General features: G+C 41.0%; 1 protein-coding gene across 1 annotated transcript in view; it reads right to left on the reverse strand.

Annotated features, from left to right (window-relative positions):
• CENPC (centromere protein C) overlaps positions 1-6,319 on the reverse strand; it is a 53,095-nt gene extending 46,776 nt beyond the window's left edge. Inside the window, exons 1-3 of the mRNA XM_087947331.1 lie at positions 6,243-6,319; positions 4,215-4,356; positions 1,887-2,897 (exon numbers count right to left, since the gene is read on the reverse strand). Coding sequence (XP_087803457.1) covers positions 1,887-2,897; positions 4,215-4,356; positions 6,243-6,258 — 1,169 coding nt within the window. The 5' untranslated portion in view covers positions 6,259-6,319. The remainder of the gene's footprint in view (positions 1-1,886; positions 2,898-4,214; positions 4,357-6,242) is intronic.
• Positions 6,320-12,871: the final 6,552 nt, after the last annotated feature.

Below are 12,871 nucleotides of genomic sequence, written 5' to 3' on the forward strand. Positions count from 1 at the left end.
AATGTAGCTGATAATTTTACAAAAGCCCAAGGTGCCAGGAAGCACCAGGAGAGTTGTGAAAACTATGGGGTTAGATTGTAAAGGTATTATATATTTATATCACCCAAAAGGGGAGAATGTTAGGTATAACATTGATACCCAACAAGGTTTGGGTGGATAAATATATAAACTAAGGTATCATAGTTTAAGTGTTTGTAACTTTAAGCACCACACTGCATGTAATTAGCCAATTAAGGGTGCGGTTAGAAACTGCAATAAGAGGAAGCAGGAGAAAGCTTGCTGCTTACTGCCTACTGTTTTGCTGTTTACTGTTTACTGCTGTTTACTGCTGGATACAACTGTTTATTACTGTTTTACTGCGACTGTCTACTTTTTGATCGTTCTACTGAATATCCAGCGTTATCCTCTGGAGAAAGGCATCGGAGGAGGAGAAGATATCTTTATCGGCTGATAAAGATATAGTAAGGACTATTATCTGGACTGAGTTAGTGAGTCTTACTGAATGGATATATTGTGAATGACATACGGACTGATTGACAATGCTTAAACTCTAACTGGATTAAAAACTATTTAAACTCCAAACTGTGTTTGTGTTCAGTGTGTGTATACTCTAAAACCCTTCCTCTCTCATTTGGCTGCCTGGCTTGACTGCTGCTGCATACTCTGCTAGGGGTTTATCCCCAAACACTAGCAACCATGTCACTAACTTAACAACTTAACTGATTCACTTAGCAACTGTGGCGAGAAAGGTCATAAAATGGGACAACATTCACTTAACAACTATCTCATTTAGCAACAGAAATTTGGGGCTCAATTGTGGTCATAAGTTGAGGACTACTTGTATTTTCATTTAACAAAGTTCTACAGCTGACTGGTCTGCAAGATGTAACTAGCTAGAACTGATGCTGTTAGATCAACATGGCATAATTTATCTTATAGATATTAAATCTTGCTAACAGATCTGCACTGCTTTTCAGTCTGTGTCCAAGCCATATTTAAGGCCTAATCTACAAAGGCTTTAACTAGCAGATTACCTCAAAAAATAATTTTCCAAGGCCTACAATACGAATATAAGGCTTTTCCAATGCCAACCATTACAATATTCCAAGCCAATACTGATGTTTGTAGTGCAAAGATCGCACAGAAGAGAAACAAAGATGATTAGGGGACTGGAGGATAAAACATACAAAGAACAGTTGTAGGAATTCAGTATGTCTAGTTTAATGAAAAGAATGGGTAATATGATAGCAGAGTTCCAATATCTAAAGGACTGCCACAAAGAAGAGGGGGTCAATTATTCTCCAAAGCACCCGAAGCTCTGGAACAATGGTTGGAAACTAATCAAGGCGAGAACCAAGCTAGAACTAAGGTGAAATTAATCAATGGAACAACTTGCCTCCAGAAGTTTTGGGTGCTCCAACACTGGAGGTTTTTAAGAGATTTAACAACTATTTGTCTGAAATAGTATTGGGTTTTCAGCTTGACCAGAGGGTTGGACTAGAAGACCTCCAAGGTCCATTCTAACTCCATCATTGTTTTTCAGGTAAATTTTATATATTCCTTTTTTTTTGTTACTAGTCTTCAGCCATCTCTTCTTTTATTTCATTTAGCTTATTTTAGCACTTTAAAAACTGTTGCAAAATACCTAAAGATTCCTAGGGATGAATACAAGCATATACGTTATTTTAAATAAAAGAAAAATGGCTGTAATTGGTATGTGTACTCAGGGAATTATCGAAGTCCCAATCTGTACCTCAGAAGAGGTCTAACCACTTGAGCTGAGTATTAATGGCTTTGCTCAAAGCTGATCAATGATCCCAATGTACAAAATTGCATTGCATTAAGAAAAAGCAGTATTAAAACATAATTGTACAATCATAACTTACTGTGATAATTCTTCATTGTTTTGTGGTGTTACTGAAACATTTAAATGTTTTTTTGTCACATGCTGCTCACAAGAATCTTCTTGATATAATACATTATTCTGAGACTTTGGCAAAGAAGTCTCTTTTACTTTTTGAGGTTTTGCTCTCTTTAACTCAACTCTTAGCTTAAAAGGATGAAGAATCTTCTTTTTATCTAACTGTTCCTCTCCATGACCATCTTCAAGGCTCCCCTTTGAAACAAATTGCCTGTTCTTGTTCCTCATACGTACAACAGCGGATCTTTTCTTTTTCTTTTGAGTCCCTGATTGTTTTTTGAATGGTAACTGTAACTTTTTATCCAGTGTATTATGAGCTACAGGAACAAAGCATGGCATAGAAACTGAATTGTCAGAATAAATATCTGTATTCTTAGATTGTGTGCAGTCCTTTGATGGTAGAGCCAAAACACTACTCTCTTGTTTTTCATCTTGCACTTTTGTCTGTGTGGTCAACTTATTCTGTGATGAGCTTTGTTTTGCTTTTTTTACAGGTTGTATCTGGACTGATGACTTTTGCTCTGCTTCTAGTAAAGGTATATGGTCTTTTGCTTGGTTTCTACTTATTGGGTAAGTTCTGTCATGTATTCCTGCTAAATCTTTATATTTATTTTTAGAATGCATTTGCATCCTTGTTTCATGGGAGGTAACAAAAGACCTAACCAATTGTGATTTATCATTCTCCACAGCCATTACTTGATTAATTCTTGAAGCATTTTGAAATCCATCAAAACTTGTTTCACCAACATCATATAATATTGTATTTAGTTCCTGCACTGGAATTGGCATAACTGTTTTCTCCAATTCCCTTTTATTTTTTCTCCTGTTATGCTGCTGAGCTTCCCGATTTTCTTCAAATAAAGCAGATGTTCTCTTTTTCTGTGGTTTTCGCTTCTTTCGAGAAATTGAAACCCAAGACACAGAAGATAAATCAAAAGATTCACATTCCTCTTCTGGCTTTACAGTAGCTGAATTTCTAGGGAGAAAAGAAAGGCAAGTAGATTCTCACATATCACAAAGGGTCAGTCCAAGGAGCTTCATTTTCAAAATAAACTTAGACATTTTACAAAAATATTTTCTGATAAAACTAATGCTAGTAATAATTTTTCTATTTTGTTATGTTACACAAACTTTAAACATGTTGACTTTAACTCAACAACGCTCAAGTCTTCAAAGCAAAATTCTAATATTTGTGTGTGTGTATCTGGCAGATCTAGACATTGTCAAGACTTATCTTAGAAAAATAAACAGAATTGGCTAAGTGAATACTGTAGAGTTATGATCTTAAAGTCATGCAGTGGCAGGTTAAATACAATAATGATAAAATCTAAACATTCAAAGCCACATTTAATTAGTGCTTTATAATAACAAATACACCTAATTCATTTCTGAGATGAAGTTGTGGCTTTAGTGATAACCTCCCAACAGATAAATTATTTAATATGATTGTATAGAATCCTGAATATGTATCTCTTACAGATCCACACAGAAAACTTTGTCTGGACTTCTTCAAAGTGCCAACAGTGACAACTCTCTTATTCAGAAGTAAAATCATAGTCAAGACTTTAACCCAGAAAGGAGCTGCATATTACACATTCTCTGTACTTTTTAGGGAATAAAGTGATTGGTTTAAAACTGCAACAAACAAGTTCAACCCATTTTACACAATTCTGCTGTTTTCTCAACTCAGTCACTTTAAATGTCACAGCAAAAATATGACTAACTTGTTTTCAATTACAAATGCCAAAATCTTTTATATAAAGCTGCTCTTTAAGCAACGGCATTCGAATCTCATTGTACTATCGGAACACTTTCATGGCTTATAACGATAACATAGGTCCTGACATTTTTATTTGTTTAGAAGCTGATCCTTCAATACATCATTCTTCTGTTTCTTTTCCTGCAGAAAAACCCTTAGACTTGGTAAAATTTTGGGATAAATAAAATGCTTCTTCATTAAAGCACATCTAAATGGGAAGAGAATTAAACCATTCAGTCAGGATTTTCTAAATGTTCTTAATAATTGTTTTAAATTCCTAACCCTTAAAGAAAAACTATGCACATACAGTATTTTCTCAACTCCTTTGGGAAATGTACTAATTATCACCCATATCCTTTAACTTTGTAAGACACTTTCTGTGTCTTACAAGGCAAGACCTAGGCTCACCCCACATTAATTACCAAAACATGGGAAAAACCAATTAACCTTTCTCTCAACAATTGATCATTTATCTACACTAACATGGACAGGAATAAAATACTTTCATGAAATATTTAATATGAAGTAATTTACTGTTCTGCACATGATTTCTCTCTTTCTTCTCCTTTTTCTTCTCCTTCTCCTTTTTCTTCTCCACTTTCAACCAGAAGGATTGATGATCCTAAGCACACCTCCTCAATATCGTTTTCCTTAATTTCTTCTGATGCCTGGTTGCCTATTTTATTGATAAGACAGAGAAAATACATGCAACATTATCATTTTTTTGAGATAAGAAAAACAATTCTCTACTGCTATTACCTTAAATTATAACTGACAAATTTATTGGTACATTTTTCTTAGGATAGATTTATTTTCTTACAATCTAATTTAAAAGTATGACTTGCTTGTGATACATTTGGAAACATAGCATTATAGGCTCGGAAGATACCCTAGAGGTCTTCTAGTCCAACCCAATGCTCAAGACAGGAGCCTTATACCATCCCATGTGACAATGACCCAGAAGCACCCAGCATTTTGACCCAGAGGCAGACATGGCAAATGGCAGCTGCTTCCACAAGTCCACCACATGGCCCAGGGATGAATCCCAGGCACAGTCAAAATTGTGGCTGCTTCCACAACACTCAGGCAGCCCAGAGATGCATGTCCTTCTCTCCTTCACCAACATGAGGTTCAGAGTTCTTCAAAAGGTACGGAGGAGAAGGCTGTGCTGTCTGGTGGGGTGGGAGTCAGGCCTAAGGATTGCAGAGATACAGTGGGAGTCGGGAAAAGCCTTGTAGGAGAAGGGGAAGGCTTGGAGGACCCAAACATTGGGGTACGGAGGCCTTTTAAAGCAGGGGTCCCCAACCACCGGTCCGCGGACTGGTACCGGTCCGTGGAACAAATCCTACCGGGCCGCTGGTTTGCTGGGCGCCGCCATCTTGTTTTGATGAAAAAGTGCTTCCGGTGAGCTTTTCCGGGTAGAAAGCTCACCGGAAGCACTTTTTCATCAAAACAAGATGGCGGCGCCCAGCTGATGCCGGTACCTGGCCGCGGCATAAAAAAGGTTGGGGACCACTGTTTTAAAGGCTAGACTAGACTTGCACTAGGCCTCTAAGAGCTTCCCCAAACTCTCACATAACCACTGTTCTGCTTAATGACTTATACATCTTTGATTTACATCTATCTCCATACAAAATTGATGGTATTTTCCCTATGTCAGCAACTCAAGAGTACATTTAAATAAAAAACCCCCCCCCCCCCCCCCCCCCCCCCCCCCCCCCCCCCCCCCCCCCCCCCCCCCCCCCCCCCCCCCCCCCCCCCCCCCCCCCCCCCCCCCCCCCCCCCCCCCCCCCATGTTCTAAAATGTTTGCCTTTTCAGATTTGGTCTAAAATAATCTTTCCATCCCATCTTCAACTGGTCTGATACACTAATCTATTGCTCAGTAGAGATAAGGTCTTCTTAGAGGTAGTAGCTGGATTTATTCAACACAATTAATCTTGTACCTGGGTTTAATAGAACACATTTGTTATGTTCACATATCTTGTTGCTATATCTAAACAAATAAAACATATGATAGCTTAATAAGATGATCAAAAAGCATGCTAAGATAGTAGTAGGATATATACATCAAACGAAACCACAAACTTCTTAATTGCATTTTTCCTAGAATAATGTGCAGCATATACATAAACGATTAGTTCCTTATAATGAGAAATAGTATAAAATTTGCCTATAGTGAAGAAAATGATTGATGAAAGGCTAATTATGAGTTACTCTTAATTAAAATAAATACTTCTCTCAATCAGATAGAGCGCCAGAATTGTTTTGCAGTGCCAAAATTGTGTTGACTGGTGTTGAAAGTAAATTAGTTTAAACAAATTATTTGCCAAAAATGCATGTTAAATAATAGCAATTTTGTTTGTTTAATTAAAAAATATTCTCCAGTCTATTTGACAGTTAAAGAAATGAAACGGATTTAAAACTATCATTACTTTCACATTTTAAATCATATCTATAAATAGCCTGATATTTCTTGTATTTGAAAAATGCAATTAGCATTAATTTTTAAATTATGTTAAAACATATATTCAAATAACAAGTAATTAAAAAACATCACCCACCTGAATTTTTTTTCATTTTGTCTGGTGATAGTAAGGGAAAAAAGTTATTGCTCTTTTTAAACTTCCACCTGGTCTGTTCTTTCTGATAATCAAGAAAAAAACATGCTGTTAGTAATACAGCAATACACTATGAATTTTTCATATCTAGAACAGATACTGATAGTCTTTGTTTAGCAACCAAGACTGAGACACATTGTTCTTACACTCATCACTTTCATCACTGTTATAACTGTCAATGGTTACTAAACTATTACTAAACCATGGGGAAGATTTATTTAACAACCATGTTACTAACTTAACAACTGCAATAATTGACTTAATAACTTAATAAGGAAAGATTGTAAAATGGGGCAAAACTTATTTAACAAACATCTCATAAGTCGAGGACTTATGCTACTCGATGTAGACACAAGTTCCTTTGTGCCACAGCTATCCCATAGCAAACATTAGTATCTTGACAGATATCCATGAACTGCAAATATCATCAACCGTCTGTGCTGCTTTAGCATTTTACCATTTTATTGAGGTTTAGAAATACAATATTAGTCATTTAATATAAAAATATTAAATGTCTAATATTGTATTTCTAAACCTCAATATTTTTGTACTTTGTTATATACCTTCTGGCATTCCTACTGTGCCACATAGCCTTACAGTTTTTCAAACTGATCCTATCCTGTATAGCATCCATTCTGTTTCTACTGTTCAACAGTAGAAAGAACAGAGTTTGCTACGGTTTTTATAGATTAAGGGCTTGTCATCAAATACCATTTGGCTGGCCTCACAATATTGATTGCTTTGGAGAAAAAAATAGTTGAAAATCATTGAATCATATTGTGGCTGTGCAAATCAAATGATAATGCTAACTGCAATCCACAGGTCTTCCTATCTCCTCCATTACATGCCTACATGAACCAAAATGAATGGGGAAAATGAGCGAAAGAAGAGATGAAAGGAAAAAGGGTTTTAAAGAAATATTAGATATGATGATCACTCAAATTGGAGAAACTCAGTAGGGTTTTTTAGCCCTATTTACTGATCCAAGGAAAACATTTCCACTTCCATTGTGAATCATGAAATGTCCCCTAGAGCTATTGCAAAAAGTTTTTGAGGGTTAGGGGAAATTCTTGAAATATGTTACAGAAGCTAATGGATGGCAGGAGAAATCTTGCTAAATAATTTTAAAGCAGCAGAAGCCCAACAGATTAAATAAAAACAGTGAAACTTAAATAAAGATATAAATTCTAATCCAATCTGGGTTGGTTACCAGAATCACAGGTTTAGATCTCCAATCTTTCAGATTCATGCTGGAGCCCATCTACCAGAGTATGTGTTTTGGCTATTTTATGCATCATATTTATGTGGTGCCTTCCTACTGGTTGATTGGCGTGTTGATGGGCAGTGATTGGCTATTGTTTCCCTGTGCTGTCTTTAGTTTCAAAGTACTGATAAGCTGGTGGTAAATCAGCACTCCTTTTAACTGACAAGGAGCCTGTTTCCCAGGTTTCAATCATTTCCCTATCTTTGCACCTGCACAGCCAATAATCTTAGTAGCCTCGAAATTGAACGTATGTTCTTGTTTACTGCAACATGAGGCTACTAATGAGCTTGGGTCTCATCTGACTGCTCACTTATCTTCTTGCAATCTGATGGTAAGCTTGTTGTTCTGACACAGGCTTAGCAGAACCAAGAAACAGACTCCTTGTCTCGAAAAACCCCTCTTTATTTAGTTACTGTGAATTCATGGCATTCACACACAGAAAAGTCCTGGCAATAATCCTTCCAAGGGTTAATTGCAAGAACAGACCTTATCAATCCTTGGATAATTGCCAGGCTTCCAGTCTCAAAGCTGTAAATTAATTCCTGGCAAGGAGTCTCTGTGAGGCACACCCACAATAAGCAAATCTTCCTAAAGAAATATGAACTATTGTCTCCTGCAATTACCACTGTCCTTTTGCTTCTATTTATTCCGCAGGCAGGGGCCATTCAGCATCCACATGTGCCTTTTTTTCCGAGTCAGCCCGTTCCTTAGTTGTTCTCCTCTCCTGACAGCTCTGCGCATCTGCACATCTGGAACAGGATCCAGCTGTTCTTTCCCCCCACTTATCTCCAATTCCGAAGGCAGCTGTGAAATGTCAGAGGCCCTGGCCCTATCCCTGCTTCTGACGCACAGCATCCATCAGAGCCTTCTCCAGACTCCAGGACTGGCCCAAGAACCTCCCCAACCTCCTCATCCTCCAAGTCTGCCGCCAGTTCTGCTGGCAGCTGGCGGGTCACAACTCTTGCTCCCCGTCTGTCCTGCATAATCTCAAGGACAATCCATGCAGATTTCCAACAAATTTTGATATGTTATGCACAACTGCTCTGCTCCATGTATAAAAAATGAAATGCTTTATTAATATTAAGTAAAAACAAATTACTTCTTTGCTATGGCATGGAACTTGATTCAAATTAGAGCTTGAGTGACATGATACTATGGAGGAATATGCTATAAATTGGTTGGTACAGGCTACAATGAAAAAAAAGTACCATTAAGAAAAAAGGTATAGTGCTATACATATTGTGCTCTTTTAGCCAGCCAGGTAAAATTTATTCCACTAAAATTATCCTCAACCATGTTCTCTTATGACCCAGAAGTGAAAACTTTCAACTATGTAAGATTTCCCAAGACTTAAATGAGGTTTTAGTTAGTTTGGGGTAGTAGTTAACACTCAGACTAGAAACCATAAAAACATGACTTCTAATTCTGATTCAGACCCAAAGCCAGCTGAATGACTTTGGGGCAGTCACTCTTTCTCAGCCCTACAAAGCAAGCAATGGCAAACCACTTCTGAAATAACTTGTCAAGAAAACTGCAGGAAGTAGTCCAGACCAGGGGTCACCAACCTTTTGGACCTCAGGGACCACCACTCATAATTTTAAATCCTGCGGACCACTAATATGAATTTTGATTGATAATGGCTTGCTGATGTTGATAGGAAAGTCAGTCCCATATTCCAGAGCTGCAGTAGTCACAAGACTGACCCTTTGGTCATCCCGGAGCAGCTGCTCCTCCAGTCCATGGCAGGCCGGTGCACCCGGGTGGAGGAGCAACTGCTGCAGGATGACCAAAGGGCCAGTCCTGTGACTACCGCAGCTCTGGAATATGAGACCAACTTTCCCACCAATGTCAGTAAGCCATCCCGGGGCAGATTTCCCTCCCCCACCATTGGTCTTACCTTCCAGTTCCAGCTCATGTGCTTCTACTCAATATAAAATTTGCACTTGGCCGAAGGGTGGGGGCAGCGGGTTGGTGGGCCATGTGGGTAGCACAGCTTTGTCTTCCCATGCAGCCTGGATTAATTGCTTTGGGGGGGGCATTTCTCTTCAGACCACCAAATTTTCTTGCGGACCACCAGTGGTCCCCTGCCCACTAGTTGGCAACCACTGGTCCAGATAATTGCCGGAAGTCAAAAACAGACTCAAAGACACAAACAAAAAATAGCTTACTGCCAAATTTTCAACAAAACTACAAATGCAACTTCCCACCAATTTTAACGGCTTTGATCTAAGTCAACTTCATATAAAAATTGAACAATCTAATTCTTCAAATCTAGTTTTCTAAAAGCTCAGACTTTTGCAGAAATTAAGTTGGCAGCAATTCTCTTCTATACTTCTATAAAACAGCATTTTTCTTCTGTCATATTGGCTTGATAGCTGAAGAAGACTAGATTGTTATCCTTAATGGCAAGAAATCAGCAAGCTATATCCCACTGTTCAGTTAATAACCTGGGCCACAGGAAAAAAATACTAAACTTTTCCAACTTCCAAAGGAAAATAGAGGACTAAGGACAGCTTCATGATCAGAATGGGCGTTGGTTCTTACCTGATACGCCTCTTCTCGTTGAACTGCGTAGAGCATCCAGAGAGTGGGAGGTGCTCCAGTCTCATGTCGTACAGGCTGAGCTATAATTGAGGGAACGCCCTCCTCCTCCACGTGACTCCTCCTTGCGTTCCCCCAGTTTTACGAAGACAAGAGGACAAGAACAATCCTCTAACTTAACTAGAAAAAACAACTCTCAACAACAATAAACAAGATCATTGGCCGAAACAGGATTCCCTACCAGACGGAATAAGAAGGGTGGGGCTGGATGCTCTACGCAGTTCAACGAGAAGAGGCGTATCAGGTAAGAACCAACGCCCATTCTCTGTAGAACTGCTGCGAGCATCCAGAGAGTGGGACATACCAAAGCACGTTGTCCTATGGGCGGGACTCCGTCTGGGTCGGAATCTCCTCTGGCTCTCTTGCCACCTGTTGAAGGACTCGTCTACCAAAGGACACCTCAGCGGAGGCATAAGTGTCAATTCTGTAGTGTCATATAAAGGGAGATGGGGAAGCCCAGGTGGCCGCCCTACAGATGTCATGGATGGAAGCCTGGGTGGCCCAGGCTACCGAAGTAGCTGCACTCCTGGTAGAGTGAGCAGTTATCCCACTAGGAACCGGCAGAGCTTGGGCCAAATAGGCCTTAGAGATGGTAGCCCTGATCCAGCGGCCTACAGTAGACGGGGAGACTTTGCAACCCAGCGTCTTCGGCTGAAAGGAAAGAAAAAGGGACTCAGACTTTCTGATAGGATGAGTTCGATGGATGTATATACGGAGAGCTCTGCGCACATCGAGGGTGTGCCACTGCCGTTCCTTTTCCCGCACAGGCTTCGGACAAAAGTTAGGTAGGACCAATTCCTGTGCTCTGTGAAAGGCCGAATTGATCTTTGGCATAAAGACAGGGTCAGGCCTTAAAATCACCCGATCAGGATGGAAAATGCACAGGTCCTTTCTGACGGATAGAGCTGCAATTTCAGATATCCTTCTTGCTGAAGTGATTGCCACGAGGAACACCACTTTAAGGGTGATTAACGGGAGAGGAGGAAAGGCATACAGAAGACCGGGAGGCCAGGGGCAACGCAGGGCATCGTAATTCTCTGCTCCGTTGGTGGGGTATCGGGAAAAAAACCTTGGTGTCTGAGCGTTGTGCGGAGAAGCGAATAGGTCTACCAGAGGTCGGCCGAAGATGGTCGCAGCCTCCTTGAACAGAAGAGGATGAAGGTGCCATTCCGCTTGGTCCAACACGGCCCTGCTGAGCCAATCCGCGTGCACGTTCGAGGCTCCCGAAATGTGCTCCACTCTGATGGATAGATGTGTTTCTGACCATCGACACAGATGCTCGGCCTCCCTCATAAGGCGAAGAGAGTGAGTGCCCCCTTGGCGGTTGATATGCGCCTTGGTTGTGGTGTTGTCGGTGAGGACTAGTACGTGGTTTTTTTGTACCTGTGGTAGGAAGGTCTTCAGGGCCAAGTACACCACGTGAAGCTCCAACCAATTGATGCTGCAACGCTGCTCGGTGGCCGACCAAACGCCCTGGGCCGAAAGGGAGTGCAGGTGTGCTCCCCATCCTGAAAGACTTGCATCTGTAGTGAGCGTGACTCTTGGAGGATCCTTGAATAGATGGCCCTTGTTGATGGAAGGTCTTGTCCACCACAGAAGGGAGGCGAGGACTCTTGGAGGGACCTTCACCCTGATGTTGGAGTTGCTCCATCCGGAACGTTGGTACGGCAGAAGGAACCACTGCAACGATCTAGAATGCAAACGTGCCCATGGAATAATGGAAATGCAGGAAACAAGCTTCCCCAGCAGCTTGGATAAATCAAGCAAGGAGGCCCTACCAGACTGCCTAATGATCCTGATGGAGGCTTGTATGCTGATGAACCTATCGTGGGAAAGGAAAACCTTCTCCCTAACCGAATCAATGATGGTTCCCAAATGGGCTATACGGGTGGAAGGAGTGAGCTGACTCTTCTCCCAGTTCACAAGGAAACCGTGGGCCTGTAACACCGAAAGCGTGGTGGCAGTGTCACGTGTAGCCTGGGTTTGGTTGGGCAAAACAATTAAAATATCATCAAGATAACAATGAACTCGGATTGGGAAATGCCTGAGGTGAGCCGCCAGAGCTGCTAGCACCTTAGTAAAGGTCCTTGGGGCCGAAACCAGGCCAAAGGGAAGGGCCACATACTGAAAATGCTGATGATTATAACAAAACCTCAAATATTTGGAGTGCGAGGGGAGAATAGGAATATGGAGATAAGCCTCGGACAAATCTACCGAAGTCATCCAGTCTCCCTTTCTGATACTCTGTAAAATGGATTGAAGGGTATGCATTTTAAATCTATGCCGGACAATAAATCGATTGAGCCTCTTCAAATCCAAAATGGGCCTCCAGCCTCCAGAATGCTTAGGGACTAAGAAGAGGAGGGAGTAGAACCCCTCTTCCCGCTCCGAGGCTGGTACAGGCTGGATAGCCCTAATATCTGCAAGATGCTGGATAGCTGATGACATAAGCGCCCGCTTAGCCGGGTCTCTGGATAGGGAAGAAACCATAAAGTGATGTGGTGGTGGAGAATGAAATTGGAGGGAGAGACCGAATCTGACAGTGTCTGTGACCCAAGCATCCGAAGTGGATGTTACCCATTGGTCAGCGACCACCAATGGGATAGGAGGCGGAAGGACTACCTGGGCCTTCGGGACGCCCTGTTTCCTGAACCTCTGAAGGGCCTCCTGTAACTTCCTCCCCTCCTGCCTCTGTCACCTGAGTCGC

Source organism: Notechis scutatus, chromosome Z (assembly GCF_049901735.1).
Source record: "Notechis scutatus isolate UNSWTSFEM ecotype Mainland chromosome Z, rNotScu1.2, whole genome shotgun sequence".
In the NCBI taxonomy this organism is placed as follows: domain Eukaryota; kingdom Metazoa; phylum Chordata; class Lepidosauria; order Squamata; family Elapidae; genus Notechis; species Notechis scutatus.